General features: G+C 33.8%; 4 protein-coding genes across 8 annotated transcripts in view; 2 read left to right on the top strand and 2 right to left on the bottom strand.

Annotated features, from left to right (window-relative positions):
* Positions 1 to 613: 613 nt before the first annotated feature.
* LOC132314483 (low affinity inorganic phosphate transporter 8-like) lies at positions 614 to 2,341 on the top strand. Its single transcript, XM_059813345.1, has 2 exons — positions 614 to 1,826; positions 1,866 to 2,341. Exons 1-2 carry the CDS (start codon positions 614 to 616, stop codon positions 2,339 to 2,341), a joined length of 1,689 nt encoding a protein of 562 aa, XP_059669328.1.
* Positions 2,342 to 4,463: 2,122 nt separating this feature from the next.
* On the bottom strand, positions 4,464 to 9,154 carry LOC132312499 (methylesterase 17-like). Its single transcript, XM_059810878.1, has 4 exons — positions 8,857 to 9,154; positions 8,291 to 8,431; positions 5,521 to 5,655; positions 4,464 to 4,814 (listed from the first exon to the last, which is right to left on the bottom strand). Exons 1-4 carry the CDS (start codon positions 9,130 to 9,132, stop codon positions 4,536 to 4,538), a joined length of 831 nt encoding a protein of 276 aa, XP_059666861.1. The 5' UTR covers positions 9,133 to 9,154; the 3' UTR covers positions 4,464 to 4,535.
* A 4,674-nt stretch (positions 9,155 to 13,828) lies between these two features.
* On the bottom strand, positions 13,829 to 16,989 carry LOC132312498 (uncharacterized). The gene is made up of 4 exons (XM_059810877.1): positions 16,768 to 16,989; positions 16,492 to 16,567; positions 15,727 to 15,853; positions 13,829 to 14,846 (listed from the first exon to the last, which is right to left on the bottom strand). Exons 1-4 carry the CDS (start codon positions 16,879 to 16,881, stop codon positions 14,660 to 14,662), a joined length of 504 nt encoding a protein of 167 aa, XP_059666860.1. The 5' UTR covers positions 16,882 to 16,989; the 3' UTR covers positions 13,829 to 14,659.
* A 167-nt stretch (positions 16,990 to 17,156) lies between these two features.
* LOC132312497 (uncharacterized) overlaps positions 17,157 to 19,258 on the top strand; it is a 60,402-nt gene continuing 58,300 nt past the window's right edge. For 2 of the 5 annotated variants that reach the window (XR_009483284.1, XM_059810872.1), the window contains exons 1-3: positions 17,159 to 17,298; positions 17,698 to 18,517; positions 18,618 to 18,824. Coding sequence is in view for 4 of the 5 variants with exons in the window: in XM_059810872.1 (XP_059666855.1) it covers positions 17,700 to 18,517; positions 18,618 to 18,824 (1,025 nt within the window). In the remaining variant the exon portion in view is untranslated. Of the gene's footprint in view, positions 17,299 to 17,674; positions 18,518 to 18,598; positions 18,825 to 19,258 lie in introns of those variants that run through there. The other 3 variants (XM_059810875.1, XM_059810874.1, XM_059810876.1) reach the window with 3 other exon arrangements.

The following is a 19,258-nucleotide window of genomic DNA, read 5'->3' as shown; positions in this document are numbered from 1 at the left end:
GACAGGCTACATTGAGTGATTGAAAAGAGTATCTAAGCGGATGACCCAATACATATGAGCTATACAAGTAAAATAAATTGTGGTGCTGGAAGCATTATACAGAAGAATCCAATATATTTGCAGATCAAATACAAATCAATAAAAACATTGCATTATACAGAAAAATCCAATATAATTGCAGATCAAATACAAATACATACAAACATTGCATTAAACATAGATAACTGGAAATGCATATAAGAAGATACATGACAAATTAATGATGCAACCACATATGGGTATCAGATATATTGGCATTATTGACAGTCTAAGCCAATAATAGCACAGCCAAACCAACGCAAGTGTACTTCTCAGTTATTTTCATCATCTCTTGGAGCCAACGACATTATGAATAATTCGTTGGTCACGAAGGGAATTTCTTGTGTAACAAAGCAATAGCTAATTATAGAAGTTCCAAAGAAGACAAAGAACCAACATTCCTTTGGGCTGTTCAATTATAGAAGTTATGAAGAAGACAAAGAACCAGCATTCCTTTGGGTTGCTCAATCCATCATTATATATTGGCACACCTTTCGATCATAAATCTACTTAACTCACTGGTAATATTGTAGCCATGTCTGATGAAACCCGAGCTGTGTTCTCGGCCCTTGACAATGCTAGGACTCAGCTCTACCATTTTAAGGCAATTGTTATTGCTGGGATGGGATTCTTCACTGATGCTTATGATCTGTTTTGCATCACTGCAGTCAGTAAGCTTATAGGCCGCCTTTACTACTATGATCCATCGAAACACGACCCTGGAAAGGGCCCAGGTCCTGGTGCTCTCCCAATCAATGTCAACAATGCCATCACTGGTGTCGCTTTATGTGGAACCCTGGCAGGGCAGCTCTTCTTTGGATGGCTCGGGGACAAACTCGGGAGGAAGAAGGTTTATGGCATCACTCTGGTCACCATGGTGGGGTGTGCAATTGCTTCAGGCCTTTCCTTTGGCTCCACAGCAAAAGGTGTGATCACTAGTCTCTGCTTCTTTCGGTTCTGGCTGGGGTTTGGCATCGGAGGGGACTATCCTCTTTCAGCTGTAATAATGTCAGAATACGCCAGCCAAAAAACGCGAGGGGCGTTCATTGCTGCTGTCTTTGCAATGCAAGGAGTAGGAATTCTCGTTGCAGGGATCGTGGCCATGATTGTATCCACCGCGTTCTTGCATGCTTACCCTGCTCCCAAATTCCGGGATGACCATGTCATGTCCACTCAGCCAGAAGGGGATTTTGTGTGGCGGATTGTGCTGATGTTTGGTGCTGTTCCAGCAGCACTGACCTTCTATTGGCGTTTGAAAATGCCAGAAACTGCTAGGTACACCGCCTTAGTGGCGGGAAACCACAAGAAGGCAGCTGCAGATATGGCAAAAGTCCTGGAAACAGTCATACCTACTGGAGAATCAAATTCTAGGCAGGTTCAAGTTGATCCCAAATCCTCATATAAATTAGTCTCCAGAGAGTTCCTGAGAAGGCATGGACTTCACCTTCTTGGAACTACCAGCACCTGGTTCTTGTTGGATATTGCCTTCTATAGTCTCCAACTGACTCAGAAGGATATTTATCCAGCCACAGGAATGGTACATAAGGCCTCAAGCATGAATGCAATAGAAGAGGTATACCAACTTTCTAGAGCAATGATCTTGGTTGCGCTTTTTGCAACTGTGCCCGGTTACTGGTTCACTGTTTTTCTCATCGATAAGATTGGAAGGTTCATAATACAGCTCGGCGGATTCCTCTTGATGTCCATTTCCATGGCAATAATGGGAATTAAATATGAAGAATTTAGAGGTTATAAAGGTGATAAGCCAACTGATCCGTGTCACCCAGGTCCAGACTTTGACTTCTGTGGTGGAAAGCAAAAATTATTCCCCTTCCTCTTTGGAGTGACCCTTTTTTTTGCAAATTTTGGACCCAACAGCACGACATTTATTGTGCCAGCAGAGCTTTTCCCAGCAAGGTTTCGGTCAACTTGCCATGGGATATCAGCAGCAGCAGGAAAAGCAGGAGCCATTATCGGTGCATTTGTGGTGCAGAATTATACTCAAGACGCAAAAGGTATCAAACAGGCAATTATAGGGCTATCTGTGGTGAATTTGATTGGATTCTTCTTCACTTTCTTAGTGCCAGAAACAAAAGGCCGGTCACTTGAAGAAATTTCCGGAGAGGACAAGGATCTTGGTGCCGGTGGGAATGAAGTCTATGGAGACGACAAGAATCTTGGTGGCGGTGGGAATGAAGCCAATGGAGATGACAAGACAAGGAACAACAGTACTGAAATGTTACCAGCTTCTGATATGGTTTAGTTCTTAGGAGCTCATTGCCAAGAATCCAAGTGATAAACACAGAATAACAATCTACAAGCAAATTTCTATATCCTTTTGCACCTTATTTTGGAATAATGTGTGTCTTAGTTATTATCATTGTACAAGAAGGTGATTAGTAAATTTAAAATGAAAGCTGGTTTGTATATGTAAAATTGAAACTTAAACTTGTCTATTGTACCAGCATTTATATATATCATCTCATGTGGTTTGACATGCTTATGGGATTGAAACTACGTAAAAGACCTCAGTGGGATAACCTAATAATAATATAAAACGAAAAAGAAAGAGAAAGAAAGAACGAAATAGAAGTTCTCGCAGACCATGATTCCTACTTAGGTCTCATGTTTCTAACTACTGACATAAACAAATTCAAGCACATAAGTATGCAAATGCATTTCTGAATCTTTTAGCCATTTCGACCAATGTAAAGTTCCAATTCAGTCTACTTTCCAACATATGTCATCGATGATATTACATTTTATCCAAGACATAATGCATTTTGATCCTAATTTTCCTTCTTAGTTGGTACTCACACACAAGTGTTTACATTGAGGCTCGAACCCTTGACGTCTCTTTGGAAAGTAGGGATCTGGTACCGCTAGGCCACTGGTCTGTTAATATTAGGAATAATTCATGAAGGTTTTAATCTTTGAAGAATAATAAGAGTGGTACTCGAGCCACATTCTATTATGTGAAAAGAAGCCTACTATTGGCAGTATGTGTCAAATACTTTCGACGGCACATAGGTATTTTCATCAGAAACACAATCTAGAATGGCCACAAGAATAAATAAGACACGATTTTATTGCTTTCAAACATCTAAAAAGAGTGAATATGAACCCTAAAACTGGAATTATGTATCTAGACAAGTTTACTCCCAATTAGCATATAGCTCATACATAGAAACCAACATTGTGGTCAATCTCAACTTCTTCACTCATTATGTGAAATTATAAAACTCTGAAAGAACCATATATACAGGACATTAGCAGCGATTTCATGAATTAAAACACAACACATAGAAATGATAGTAAATTAGAAGAACATTACAATTTCGAACCGTAAGCTCACACAAATAATGCACCTTCTCAAGGAAGCCAAAACACATTAAACTAAAACCCTATATCTAAATTTCTATCGTTTAATAACGCAAAATCAAAACAATACACGAGCCCTCATAAATTCGATCATATGTATATATACACGAAAATTAATTAAAATTTTAGGTGTTGGGTACAAGCAAACTCAAATATTGAACTATAATATAAAATGAAACCTAACAAAGTTCACAGAGAAATACGTTATATATAATATTTTTACTTACACATGCGCATAGGACTGAAGAGAAGAAGAATGGACTTCACTTTTGTTGCATAGGTTATTGTCCCACATTCAATCCGCATGGAGGAGATAACGGTCTTACATTGAGAAGGTATTGGCTGGGTGTGCTGCTTATTCGAGTCGTATGTGCACAACAGTTACCTGTGCGTGCATAGTATTTATAATTGGGATGAGCCCGGCGTATAGTATGTCCCGTGAGTGCACAACATTTATAACTGGGATAAGCCCGGTCCACCTCAGGAGCACCAATATCTACGGGGCATGGACCAAACTTGTTACTTTATTAATTGTCTAATTTCTAAGTCTATTCGTTTATTATGTATTGGCAATGCTTCGTATGTCTCTTTAGAGGATTTGCATTTACAGTAATACCCTTAATCATTTTGATGAATGAATTGAGAATTGTACAATTATTTCCTTTGAAAAAATAATTGACAAACAAGATTTTGAGTGGGAATTCATTTGAAGGACATACAAATGACTATAATTTTAAAACATAATAGACGACTTGGGATGCATGAAATTATTTTGTATTGCCATCATATCTTTTATTACTATTACAATACTAACATTCGTCCATTCCTATTACTTTCAACGTCTCAATATGGATCGTTTCACTCTTTATTGGATAGAGTGTCAATTAAAAGGAAAAAAAAATAGATCGCTCCATTAATATATTTTGAAGATTAAGATTCAATTTTAATTTGTGTAGTATTTTAAAATTTTTGAATTTTAATAATAATAATAGTAATAAAGTCCATGTCAACAAGCACATTTCATTAAGAGAGAACAAATTGCAAATTTATTTAAAAAAATGTGGGTGCTAAGGTCCCTAGTTGCATCCTATGAAAGTTGCAGCCTTAACAAGGAAGCCAAAGAGCAAAAAAGGGGTGGAGAAAAAAGGGCTGTGATCACTTTCCAAAACATACACACGGGATGGAGGCCACCTCTTTATCATTGAATCTTGCTGCTCTGGTTTCACCACTCTATCATACATCGTTCTGATGTATACACGTGGCACCTTATCCACGTCATCACCCTCACTGAATCGAGCTGATTGTAATGCTTGAATGGGTCCTGGCCTTAGAAGCATTCCAGCTAATGTTGAATCCTATAAGCAAACCATAATCAAACATGTAGGCAAGCAACAACATATATGGTAACATTTTTTGTTTTTTAATTTATTATTTTTTCCATATATGGAATTTCCTCTCTATGGTAAGTTAATATGAAGCCTTGTTAATTAGGGACAGAGTCAGAATTTGATTTTAGGGGGTACAAAGTAATAATTTACAAATTATAAATTTATATGTATAAAAAAATTCAAACTCAGGGAATGTTATAGAAAGAAAAATAAAATTCAAGGGGCACAAAGTAATATTTTATAAATTATGTACCTAAATGTATAAATAAAATTAGTGGGGCAGCCGGGGTCGGGGCACTAAGTTGGCTCCATCCCTATCGCAGATCATACTGACATCACATCGCTTAGGGCTGATACACGCAAGAGTGTGTCGGGCCACCTCAACTGTGTTAGCCCTACACACCTAAGGCTATGTGTGTGGAGAAATTATTAATTGGTGTGAAACAATGTCGTCCCAACTAATCAGAAAATACCATATAACTAAGCAAAAATGTTGAATAAAATTGACATTGAGGTTTCTTGATTAGCCGAATATAACACATTTGATTAACTAAGCAAAAAAGTTGATTAATGCGGATTATGTATAACATAAATTTAATTGTGTAATATATATAAATGATGATAGTGTTTAGTAAAAAAATAAAAAAAATTGGCAAATGATGTGAAGAAGTACCTCTTGAGGGGTCATGTGATAAATGATTTTTCGTTGAAATTCTTTCTTGACAACAAGACTGGTTGGTGGATGATCAGGTCCGGATCCAAATTCAAAGTCATACACATCACCAAATTCAGATAAATCTGGCACTCCCTGTTCAAACATGAAAATGTTAAAAAGAAGGACAAAATAATCAAACTTTAACAATAATTTTTTTATTTTCTTCAATATTGCACCTTGCTGAATTGTTTTTGGGTGGAAATATTTAGCTAGTTATCAACAGTTGGAAGCACAATGAAGGTGCAAGCATGGAAGCCTATCCGTGTGGGGTCATTTCATGCCTAATCCAGCAAAATAGCATTCATTTGTCTGGGTCAATTGTCAAAATGCATCAATTACACACACACGCACACACACAAATTGGTAAGGACATGAAAAAAGGGTTGTGGATTGAGAATAGTTCAAATGGGATGCCAACAATATATAGGATTAGTACAAAAGTTTCCACCAACATTGGAGAACTGTTGGGCCCTTAGACAAACTAACAAAACCAAAAAATTCAAAAAAATTAAAATAAGTAAAATTATTTGATTGATTATTCATGATTCACATAAATAAATCTATAAGAGATCGTATGACAACCCAAGAATCCGTTAGGAACAAATTGTTTGCATTTAGATGATGATTCATGATTCACGTTATATTATATTTTATACACACACACACACACACTGAATGTTTGATATAATATTTTAATATACAACTTTTTTCCGGGGGAGGGGGCCATCTTGGTATTTTAATATAGAAAGACCACCTTTTTGTTACATATTTTAGAACCAAATGATTGATGATGAGATTGATCTTTATAAACATATTTTTAATCCATCGTTTTGTCAAATAATTTCGTTATAAAATCATGTCATTTTATCACATATATTTGAAATTACAGGGTTATTCACATATTCCTTTTAAATAATACATTAATTCAAAATTTCAAACATATATTTCAAAAAAGTTCATTTCTGTTGATTAATATTTCTCTTAAAATGGCACCATTCGAATTCAAAAAAACATCAAATAAGTGCAAACCACGAACTTAGGACTGGTTGTATAATATGATACCGAGTACCTCATACAAACTATATGTTATACATATATATATATATATATTTAGGGACGGATCTATGTTGTACCTCAGGGGTAATTGCCCCTCTAAAATTTTTATTTTTATTATTATGCTCCATATATATATATATATATATATATATATATATATATATATATATATATATATTTATGAGATTGGACTAATTCAATTTTGATTTAAGGGGTAATTGCCCCTCTAAAATTTTTATTTTTATTTTTATGCTCCATATTTATATATATATATGAGATTGGACTAATTCAATTTTGATTTAAGTGGAAGATAATATCATGACGATTGACATGAACTTTATTCGTAAGTATAATTGAATGCGTCTAACCGGACACGACCACGTGACTCTTAGACAAACTATATATGATATATATATTTAGGGACGGACCCATGTTGTACCTGGGAGACAATTGCTCCTCTAAATGCTCCCTATTTTTGTCATTTTGGTGTGTGTGTATCACACATATGAAATGTTACATTTGTCTTTCTAAAATTATTCAAAAAATTCAGTATTGCTCCCTCATATATGAGATTGGACTAATTTAATTTACTTTAATTTTGATAAGAGTAAAAGATGATATCACATGATAAATATGAATTTTATTTATAAATATAATTGAATATGTTTGACCTTTCAACACGAATACGTGACCCATGGACAAATTAATCAGTGTTGAAAATAAGGGGATCATTAGAGCAGGTGGGGACGGTATACAGTGGGAGTGCCTAACAACCATCTATACGTGAAGACAGTTGGCCACCATTTACTTACGAATCCGTTTACCATTTACAATGACGCACAAACCCACTCCCATTTTAAAACCCAACACTGATTGGTACCCACCACCGTCCATTAATACATCAATTCTATGTATAGCCATGGAGTATATATATATATATAAAATCAGTTTTATGTTATATTCTCTGTGATTCGAAGAAAAAAAAAAAAAAAAAAAAAATCAAGAGAATTAAACTGAGATAGATTTTAAATTAAAATTTTGAAAATTATTGAACTTGAATATTTATCCTCATCAGAGATTCATATTGCGTTCGGGGTTAGATTATTATATGAACAGTATGGAATAATAAAATTAGAATTTATTTAAACTATATATACGGAAATGATCACTTATTTATTAATGAGTAAGAAATTGATGGAAAACTAGTTTTTCGAATTTAATTATATAAAGAAGGAAACCTTGTCCACGCTAGCTCGTACCAATGTCAACACTGGTCCATATGTCATCGCTTGCATCCCAGAGTGTCAAATCCACGCCTAGACAGGAAGTCACACCACTCTCCTTTGGCTTTTACTTCATTTTTAATATTTTAAATTACTTTTTTACAAATTAATTTACTGTTTTTAACAATATTAACATTAATTTTAGATAAAAGACAACAAAACACGCGTGGATGGATTTACATAATCGTATAGAATAGTATTATGTATAGATTTCCTGATGGAATTAAGAAAGCAATATAACCCAATTTACCTATATATATAAAATAAAATAATTTAAGTTAAATCATGAAATTAATATATATACTCAATATATGAAGGAAAAAAAAAAAAAAAAAATTTGATGGAGAGAGTTGAGGAATGAATTAATTACAGTAGTACTATATACTCACGTCTTTGAGATCTTGGTCAGTCCGGTACCCGGATTTAAGCATGGTGGCTGCAACATAAATTGCCAAGCTGATCTTCTTCCCGTACTTGTGAGTTGCCTCAGTTACACTCAGTCCTCCTGCACTGTGCCCCACCAATATTACCTGCAAAACACACACAAACACACACAATTATCTCGTAGTTGCAGAAAAAAGCTGTCAATAAGACTAAACAAGCATATATATATATAGCATTATAGCAATTGTATGAATATGTATATATAAAGATGATCGAATTAATATATGCATGTATATATATGTGTGTGATATATTTAGCCTCCAATAATATATGTATATATATACACACATATGTATATGAAAACGCACAAATATTACAAGTTAAGTTGCATAAAAACATCATGTTGCTTAAAATTTGATATGATTAGTGCACATAGTCTCATAGACCCCAAATGAGACTAAAATGTTTTATGCATATAGATGAACTAATGCAAGCTTTCTACTATATATATTATATGTGTGTATATATAGATATAGATATAGATAGATAGATATAGAGAGAGAGAGGGGACCTGTTCTTCCTCAGGCAAGGCAGACATGAAGTCCATGAGTGGCTTATTGTAGTCTTCAAAAGAAAGAACTGTGTTGGCATCGGATCGATCGATTCCGGCACTTTTGAGGTCAACGCACGACACTCTGTAGCCGGAATTCTCCATGAGACATCTGATTTTATACCAGCACCACCCTCCTCCACTGATCCCATGTATCAGCACAAAGTGAGGCTTCAAGGGCGTTTTCGTCATTTCAGCAACATCCTCTCCCATGGCCTCCTCTCTCTTTATCAGCATCTCCCTCTCTCTCTGAGTTTGCTGATTCTCTCATTTATAGTTGGAATAGTCATACAAGTGATCATTATATAGGCTTATCTTGTATTAGTAGTTGTAATTTGGAGTAATGGTTAATTAAGTGGAGATAAAAACTATATTCATATGATAATAGATATTTGTGGGACCCACACTCCTATATTACCTACTCCTATATCCTGAGAAACTATTACCTACTCCTTCAATCCCATATTAATAGTCACTTTGGGCGTGCCAAAATATTTAAGATATTGATTAGAGTCCCAAAATTAGATAAATTCAATATAAATAAAGACCGATGTTATTAATATTCCTGTATGACATTACCTTTTACTCTCTATTATTACTTAAATATTTATATTTAATATGATAATTTTAAAACAAAGACAATACATTAAGTGCATATTCTTAATATAAAAAAAGATAAAGTATTTATTTATTTATTTTGGCGGACCATAGCATTGTAGAGCTTCTTGAAACATCCATAATCCACTAGATCCATAATCCACTAGGCACACATGAGTGTATTAAATGCACAATGATAATGTTTATTCACTGTCACATATATTTATTTTGAATTTTAAAAATAATAGAAAAAATTAAGAATTTTTTTTTTTTACATATCTTAATTTTAAAACAGACACCTATACTTTTATCATCGTGACAAATTGGTGATAAGAAGAAAGCCCCCATTCACAGAACTACTATTTCATTTGTGATACTTAGGTTGAGATTTAAGTTCTTACAAGGACGAACGGATATGTGTGAAGATACTGATCAACATACTACATCAACGGCTGGGGTTCATGTATGATTGAAGTCTATGGATCATTAGGGTGGACTGAAGCACTTGTGATTACAAAATAACCATCCAAATTGCATATATTACCATCATGAACAGTTTTCTCAAGTGTGTCATCATCACGGTACTTACTCATCAAAACTCTAAGGCCCACTCATATATATCATGGGCGGCTGACCCAGCTCTTGGGTAAGACCGTAAAGCTGCGGTCTTTATTAAATTACAGCCGTCGGACCTATATAAAAAAAATCATCATCAATTATTCAATTTAGTACACTAACGAATTGGAATTTGGTGTTATATTCCGTTTATTTGGGTATAAAATATTTTTATTTTTTAAATAAAATATTATTTTTATTTTTATTTTTATTTTTATTTGTGTTTAACAAAAATTTAGGTCAAAGTTGAAATCGAACGAATAAATTATTATTGTTAGATTTTAATATATATTTTTTTCGTAAATATTTCTCGATAACTAAACACTTAAAAAAAATTACATTCAAACAAACCAAAAGTGTGGAACCAAATTGTATCACTCGACAAATATTTGCATATCTTGATCGTATAAATTTTTAGACATTTTCTCAAAATTTGATATTTCAATCGTATAAACTTTTAGACATTTTCTCAAAATTGGATATCTTTGGAAATGGGGGACTTGTCAATGAATACAGAAGCAAAAAATTGGGTATGTTTTTTTGGGTTCTGATCAAATAAAGTAATCCATTTTGAAAATCTCAAATGTCGGATTTCCGACAATAATTTGTTTATATAATTAATTTATTGGGTAGATTGCAGGCCGACAATATCCTATTTTTTATGATCATTTATTTATTATTCCTATAATTTATTTAAAAACAAGCTTGTTGTTTGCTCTTATCTGATTATCTATGCTTTATAAATAATGAAATGCCAACACGTCGAAATTTTCATTGAATTAATGGAAGTTGATGGATAGCAACCATGTCCATAAAAAAATAAAAATAAAAAAATAAATAATAATATCGGTTTGTCTTTACTTGAAAATTGACTAAAATAAAAACAGACTGACTTATTATATTTCAACTCTTCTCCTGGTCAATTTTTCTGTTTTTTTTTTTTTTATTCTATAAAATAATTAGCCTAATGTTTTATCGGGATTAATCTCACTCTAAAGTTGAGATACCATATTTAAACAATAAAAATAATCAAAAACAAAGTTAGTGTAAATTAATATTGCATATGTGCATAGAATTACGTCTTGATCATAAAAATAATCTCTTTTTAGTGGAGCTTTTCGCATTTTCTTTTTAACTTATTGTAAAAATTTAAAAGGAAAAAAAAAAATCAGACAATATTTCAGTTAAGGAAACAGAATGAATTTTATTTTACTTTTTCGAAATATAACTATATATATATATAAATCCATAAGGATCTTCATCTTATTATTGTTCCCTCAATTATTATTTATGTTAGTAGGGTTTGTGGCATAAAATTCAGATAAAGTACGGATGGACTATAAAAAGGCAGTAGAAAAAGTAGGTAAAAGTAACTGCTTCCATCGAAAACTGAGCCCTCAATGATATGAGATATCTTTATATCTCAATGTCAATTATATGTTAATCATATAAAAGTTTAGACCACTCATTCATCTACTTTACATTCCTAACTAGCTTTGGAGGTTTTAGCCCCCAATAGCTAGGTTGTAATTGTAATATTTCTTTTTCTAATTTTTCTTCTTGGTAAAATATTGTATGTTTAACCATGTAACACACATTGATATTATGTATATTTCTTCATAGTGTATTCAACTTAATGAAGTCTTTCTTGATCGTGCTTAGTAGTATATAGGGTGAGCCATATTGACCATTCAGCTCTATTTATAATTCATAACCTCGAGTAAATCACGTACTATCATTCTATTTATATTGATTTCTTTTTAAAATTTGGACAAATTACATAAGGGTAGATCGTTCAGTAACTAAAAAGTGACATTAAGTATGAAAAGTCAATAAATGTGTTTATATTGTATTTGCATTTTATATGAATGAATGACAAAATTGTTATTTTTTAAAAATTTTGATTAACAGATTTATTAGAAAGAAAACATTAACGATGTTGTCGAACACACACACGAATCACAAAGAATGTCAAAATATACAAAATAATAAACGGTGAATAGTTTATGGTGTTTAATTATTCTTTCATTTTTATTTTATGTTTTTGGGTAGTTTGAATTGGAACCCAACTGCAAAGGGATAAGACAATTAATATAATACAAGTGGAGTTATTAAATTTATATAAGCTTCTTTTTTTTTTTTTTTTTTTTTTTAAATATTAGTTAAAGATACTGTCATTACTAATAGAGCATGTCAATATGACGTGGGCTATATGTCAAATGGAAGACAGCAATGAAGTAAAAGTTGAATGGAAGAGTCCATAAACTAAATGTCAAGGTAGGATATAATAATAATTTATATCTCAATTTACAATGAAGTAGGTACCACCACATAAACATAGTTAATCTTTCCATGCACGAAAATATACTCCCTTTTGCAAACTTAACTTTCTAGCTCACCAAACACCAAAGCTTCAGATGGTTGGAGGATCCCTCTCGTCACATATGTGTGTGTGTTTTGTGATGAGTGATTGCCCTCCTTTATAAAGCTTTGATTTGTAATATTTTTGGAGATTAAAAGAATATCATGTTAATTGGATGTTTCTTAGATTTTGAGGAAAAAAAAAAAAGAAAAAAAAGAAAAAGAAGAAGAAGCTTTTCTCATCTTCAAAATGATTATAAATGAACACTTCAGAAACACACTAGCTAGGGTAGGAATTGATGTGATGTTTCTAATAACTTTGCATGATTGTTTTTTATTTTTATTTTTATTTTTTGGGATTTATTATTATTATTATTATTATTATTATTTAATTAGTACTCACACACAAATACTTTAACTGAGACTAGAATCTCTGACCTACCTTATGGAAGAGTTATTTTTGAATCAGTACTCACACACAAATACTTTGACTGAGACTAGAATCTCCGATCTCCCTTATGGAAGAAAGATCCTGATATCGTTAGGTCACTGTCCCATTCGTACTCAACCTAAGTCATATATAGCGAGAACGGGAGCGGAAACGGGAGTAAGAGCGAATTTAAAAGCAAAAACATGAAAGCAGCCAAATTAAGTTACAAATAGTGAAAATAAAAAAGGGAGCGTGCACGAAGCGTAAGAACACTCGGAACATGAGATCAATACTAATTAAGAAGAATTTTGTGACTTAATACTCAACTTTACCAACAATATAAATCTTATTTGTTTAAGAAATATTTGTCACACCACTTGGCCGTTAGTCCAAATAGGCAGGGATGTGAGTTGGAGCCCTATAGTTGATACTTGTGAGTGTACATGTGCTAGTGAGCACGTGACTATTATTAACCTAACCGGGGAAAAAAACAGGTCACATTTTGCTGCAGCTTATAATTGTGGTGCATAGACAATTATTTATGTGATGTTAACTATTTCTGGGCCATGGCATGGAAAAAAGTATGTTTCTCTTTGAGCACACAAAGTTCTCGAATGGAAAAGAAGAAAATCTGAAGGCCAACTGAGCATGCAGGGACAGATGTGATGTACATACATGTCCATGTACAGTGTCCTCCAAGAAGAGGAGGTGGTGGTGAAGCCACGTTTTGTTGTCTCCATGAGTGCTTGACAGTCCTTGCATTTTCCATTACACACGAGAAAACTTGTGATGTCACATATAGATGGATATCGGCATGACCTAGTTCGTGTGATGTGACAGATAAATATATATGGTTACGACCTAATTGATGAGCGTTCAGCTTCCTAAATGAGTGTGGGCGTTCATAAGGGCGGGACTATCAAAACGTCCTTCTTTTTTTTTTTTTTTTTTTTTTTTTTTTTTTTTTTTCATTATATAGTTATATACAACTTTCAGTAATTCCATTTAGATAAAGGATTGGAAAAATCCAATAAAAATAAAAATAAAAATAAAGAAATTGGAATGGTAAATGGAGTAGCCTTTTACCTGAATTAATCACCAACCATAATTATGCTAAAACTGAAACAAACATTGGCTTCTAGGACAAACTTGCTGTCCAAGCACTTGAATGAATTGAGACTAGAAATGTCATTAGTAGGTATCTTAGATTCTTAGAACTAAATATGAGAATTTATTCATCACCTCCATATTTTTGCCATCCAAATGGAAAAAAATAATAATAAAAAAATAAAAACTTGAAAATTCCAGAAAAGATTTGTTTTCACACTTCAGCTTAAAATGTAAATAATTGGATTTCAACTCATTATACAAAAACAACATTTGCAGAAAACATCTCAGTAAAATTTTCTGTAATTGACCACTTTGTTTTGAACTCATTATAAACTTGAAAACAAATTCCGGATTCGTCTAGACCCAAAAATTACGGTACAAAAACAATATAACACAGAAAATTGAGCTTGAATTCTGAGATCGCGGACACACATCCTTACCCATAGATGTGACCTGTTTGTCGACGTCATGGTTCAAGAATCTGAATCTGACTCTCTATCAGACTGCAATTCTAAGGGCTTTATTCTGTCACAAAGGTCCTGTTTGTCGACGTCATGGTTCAAGAATCTGAATCTGAATTAGACTCTCTATCAGACTGCAATTCTCAGGGCTTTATTCTGTCACAAAGGTCCTGTTTGTCGACATCATGGTTCAAGAATCTGAATTAGACTCTGTATCAGACTGCAATTCTAAGGGCTTTATTCTGTTCATATTGGCTTCTATTGGGGGAAGTTCATCATCATCACTTGAGTCGAGTTCATTCTCTCCCTGCAAAGAAGTGTGTCCCTGTGAAATTCCACTAGGATTATCTAGGACTGGGGTTTTGAAAATTTCTGGCCTGCAACAATAATCCAGCAAGCATGACAACAAATAAGCACCATAAAGAGAAAAAGATTAAAATAAATAAATAATTTGGAGACTGAAAATGTAACAATTAATTTCATCCTGAGATAATAAGGAGCGGTTCATGAGCCATTTGTTTAAGAGTCATAAATAAAATAGAATAGAACAAATATCTCTTTGAGCAGTTATTCACTCTCGGTAGCACAAATCCCCCAATATGGGCAAACATGAGTCCTCACTTCACTTGCTCCAAAATTTCAGGGAGCGACTGTCATGCATTGTCCCAGAAATAGAATATCTAGCAGTCACCAAAGTTCCAAAGTTAAAACCAATATGTTATACCAGCCATTATCAGATAAGCTGCTTAACAACTAATCATAAGCTAAACTGGACTAGCGGGTTATGTGGTATCTAATTGATCTACCACCCGTAATGTTAGGGGCTCAAGTTGCCTTGTTTCCTAACCCGGGGGAAAAAAAAAAGAAAAGAAAAAGAAAGAAACAAACAATAATCAGAAGCTAAGCTAGATGCAGGCAAGGTGAATGCAAACTTCTGTAAAAAAATTAGGTGATAATTTGGAAGGGATCAAGAGTCAGTTGAGTTGTTTAAATTTGAGCTTATTGAATTGCTATAGTCTGATGTTTGAAATCAGTTCAACATATGTTATTTTGATGTCAATATAATAAAGTTAACAAAACTATTGCAAATTTGCAACAAAACAATTATGCGGAGTGGGGCTCAGTTTTTAACCGATGAGTGGATTGGCTTTGTTATACAATCAAAACCCTTCTTTGTTGATCAAAGTTTAAAAACAAAGATAATGCAAAAGAAGAACTCTAAGGAATTTAACAACATATGTAGTCTTAAGCACAAACCATTCTGGAGAGTTTTTTAGCGCACGGACTTGTTCATAGAAAAGAACTTGAGAAACCATACATCCAACTTTTCTCCCAGATTCAACAGCCTCTTCCCTTCCACTTTCATCAACCACAACAAAGTTCCCTGCTTATAGAAAAAACAGCTTATTATCATTTTAATGCATTTTGTTACCAGACAATGGGTACACAAAAAAGAATGCATTTATCATTCAACCATTGTGAACAATATGGTTCTCCGTGTTGCCTGAATAACCAAATCAACTTAATAATGCTGGAAGGTCAAAAAATTAATACACAGGGAGTAACACCCCAACCCATAAAATGCCTATTCATTAATCATCCAACCAGAGACAGCCCATCAACTAAAGTAAACCCGAGTATCTCATGAAAGTAGTGAATATACTAGACAAAATGGACAAAAAGCATGAAGCAGATTTATTCTATACTCAATAAGTACCAATATGCAATTGGGGTTGATATCATTTCCTATCCTACGAACGAATATATCCATACTTGTTCATCATTGGAAGGACCTATTCGTCATAATTTTCCTTTACTCATTCTGTCTTCCAGGGAAATAACACCAACCAGTATAGAAATATACGAATTAAAATATCTGCAAGTTTCCATTGAAAAATAGTAGTTCTAACAGTGGACTTACTCTAGAGAGAGCTTCTTAAATAGCAGGCAAAAAGTGTATTAATTATATATATATATATATATATAGAGAGAGAGAGAGAGAGAGAGAGAGAGAGAACAAACCTCGCTTTATCCACATGCTTTTCTGGAATTTAGCTGGAAACAATGCCAGTGATTTCTCGCCTTTTGCATCTAGTACCTTGTAGATAGAAAAAAAGTAACAAAAAAATTATACTGAAATCCCAATACTACATTACACATATATATACACTATAAAAGCGAAAAAAGAAAAAATTGCAATTTCAAGACCTTTCCCAATTTAAACAAACCGAAAACTAGTCGACTCAATTCAACATGTATCATTTATATCTATATATGTGTATATATGTATGACCTTACTTCAATGAGATTGGAACCTCGAAGGGACACAACTTGCATGATGCTCTGACCTTGTTGAAGAGTTAAAGTCTCTTCCTTCACTGCCCTCTTCAGATTTTTCCTTCCTCTTTTCATGGCCCTCTTTGGATTTCACTTATATTCCTCACTCGAATGCACAGCACAACCAAAACCCTATAAGCCCTAAAACCAAATTTGGGGATTGGGGTTTTCTAAGTCCGTTGAGATGAGACCAGGCAGTTATCATCGCGCTCTACTATAAAATTACTAACTTACCCCTCGAATAAGTCTCAACGATAACAGTGACGGGCATGTTGTTAAATACTAAATGACAGACAAATACAGGACGTTGTTTTTGTAGAAAAAGTTTAAAATGATTTCGATGAAGTTTCATTTCATCGTTGGTCCGGTCACTCTAGTAACAATTCCATTTTAGGTTTCAAACTGTTCGGGAAGTAGAAACTCCAACTCGCGCGTGGTTTATCATCCAATCGGCCATGCCAGCTTCTTGATTCAATTTCCCTAAATTTTCAGGTTCGAAATACAGTTCCTCTCTCTCTAGATACAATATATATTTGCATATATGTAAATATATATGTATGTATCTGCACAAACACACAGACTCACAATCGTATTTATATTACTCTATTGGTTCCTAATTTTATTTTAGTGAATTTTCATTTTATAATATTGGATTCATTTGCAATGATATGTTGATAAATTGACCTAGCTCTTGTAAAATTTAACTACGCATGCTAATTTATCGTATATTGTTGTTTAATATCTCAAATTGTGGAAGCTACTATTAGGGTTTTAGAATGCTACTTGTATAGATTCAATTATGATTCACTATAAAGCTTCTATCTTTAAATATAATTGAATTGAAGTTAATTTTTAATTCTAAGTGTAGTTATTTGTATCTTGTGCGAGTAGTGATGGGTCGAAAGAAGCAAGTCCGGCCTCATCGATCAGTAGGGATAGTAGAAAGAAGTGATGCTGTAGGAGGTGAATTGAATGACCAAGATGGTTCTGGAAGCCAGTCTGTACAAAAGGATGAGTCTGTTAATGTTGATGAACCATTTTTTGTTGAGGTTGATCGAACAAATTGGGTTTCAGATGAGCATTTTGATATTTCGGAAGTTCTTTTGATGAATTTGAATTTAAGCACTGAGTTTTTGGATTACAGACTGGATGAGGATTTTTATGGGGATTCGAAGTACTATTTAAGATTTAGACTGTGCAACATAAATGAGTTTCTCGGTCGTATCAAGCTAGGACATTGGCCTTTGTTATCTGCCAGCAGTATATATTTGGAGTTTATAAAGAAGCACATATTGGAGGATACGGAGACACAGGCTGTGATGGTGTCAGGGAGTTTTGATGGCCCGGACGAGGGTGTTTCTGGTCTTGTTCACTTGATTAGTATGAAGTATTTGACATTGAGACCGATTACGGGGGTCACATTTTCGGAGAGCATGTCATCTATAAGGGTGAGAGTGGAGATACTAAAGACCGCCTTTGATGCCTGTGAGTCACTTCTTGATAATACAAGGCAAGTTTGGAAAAAGAGTATGATGAGTGTCATGGCTTGGCTGCGTCCAGAAGTTATGACTTCAGAGGCTAGATATGGTTTTAATATATCAGCTGACGTGAAACTCAATTTACCTATGGAAACAGATATCGACTCCTCTAGCTCAAGGAAACGTATCAGGTTTGATGCTGCTGGGTTTTATGAAGCCATCAAACCATCAAAGTAAGTTGTAATACGCTAATTAAAATTTATCCTTTCAGCATCTTCCAATATTTTTATCTTTTAATAGTTGTTTCATATCAGTGGTGGTGTTTACATACAGAGGGGATCCCATGCTGGAGGATAACATACCTGGCTTGATTCCTGAGCTTAGACCATATCAACGTCGTGCAGTTTACTGGATGGTACAACGAGAGAAAGGAGCTTCTAGATGCATGGACGAAAGTGAAAGAACTCAGTTTCTTTCTCCTCTATGTATGCCTGTGAATTCAATTGATACATGTTTGAGAATGTTTTACAATCCATTCAGGTATGATTATCACTACAGTTTAAAAGTTTGGCCTTATATTTTTTGTCTGACATCCTGGCCATGGAAAAATTGGCATACTGATTATCAGTTACTTGAATTTGGTTGTGTCATTTTGCTTTACTTGGGCCCTTTTCTCTTAAATTTTGACCATCTATTTTTTCTTTCATTGCTGTATGCTTATATCACATTATATGTCCTTTTGGCTTTCTTCTATTCACCTTCAAGTTAAATTACATCACTTTTTTTCATCCCTGCATACTTTTTCTTTGTTGCATACATGTTTGGCACTGTGGCTATTCTATTCTGTCCTGCCACTCATCCATTTCAAATTTCAGTTATGTCCTTTCACATGGCCATGTTGCTTTTTGTTGCAACTCAAATGTACCTTGACAGTTCGAGTGAGACATTAACAGTTTAAGATGGTGAGGCAGTCT

This window comes from Cornus florida, unplaced genomic scaffold, assembly GCF_030987335.1.
Source record: "Cornus florida cultivar Cherokee Brave unplaced genomic scaffold, ASM3098733v1 CherokeeBrave_3.0.0_Hap2_Chr06, whole genome shotgun sequence".
Classification (NCBI taxonomy): domain Eukaryota; kingdom Viridiplantae; phylum Streptophyta; class Magnoliopsida; order Cornales; family Cornaceae; genus Cornus; species Cornus florida.
This window is presented reverse-complemented; position numbering and strand designations above follow the sequence as displayed.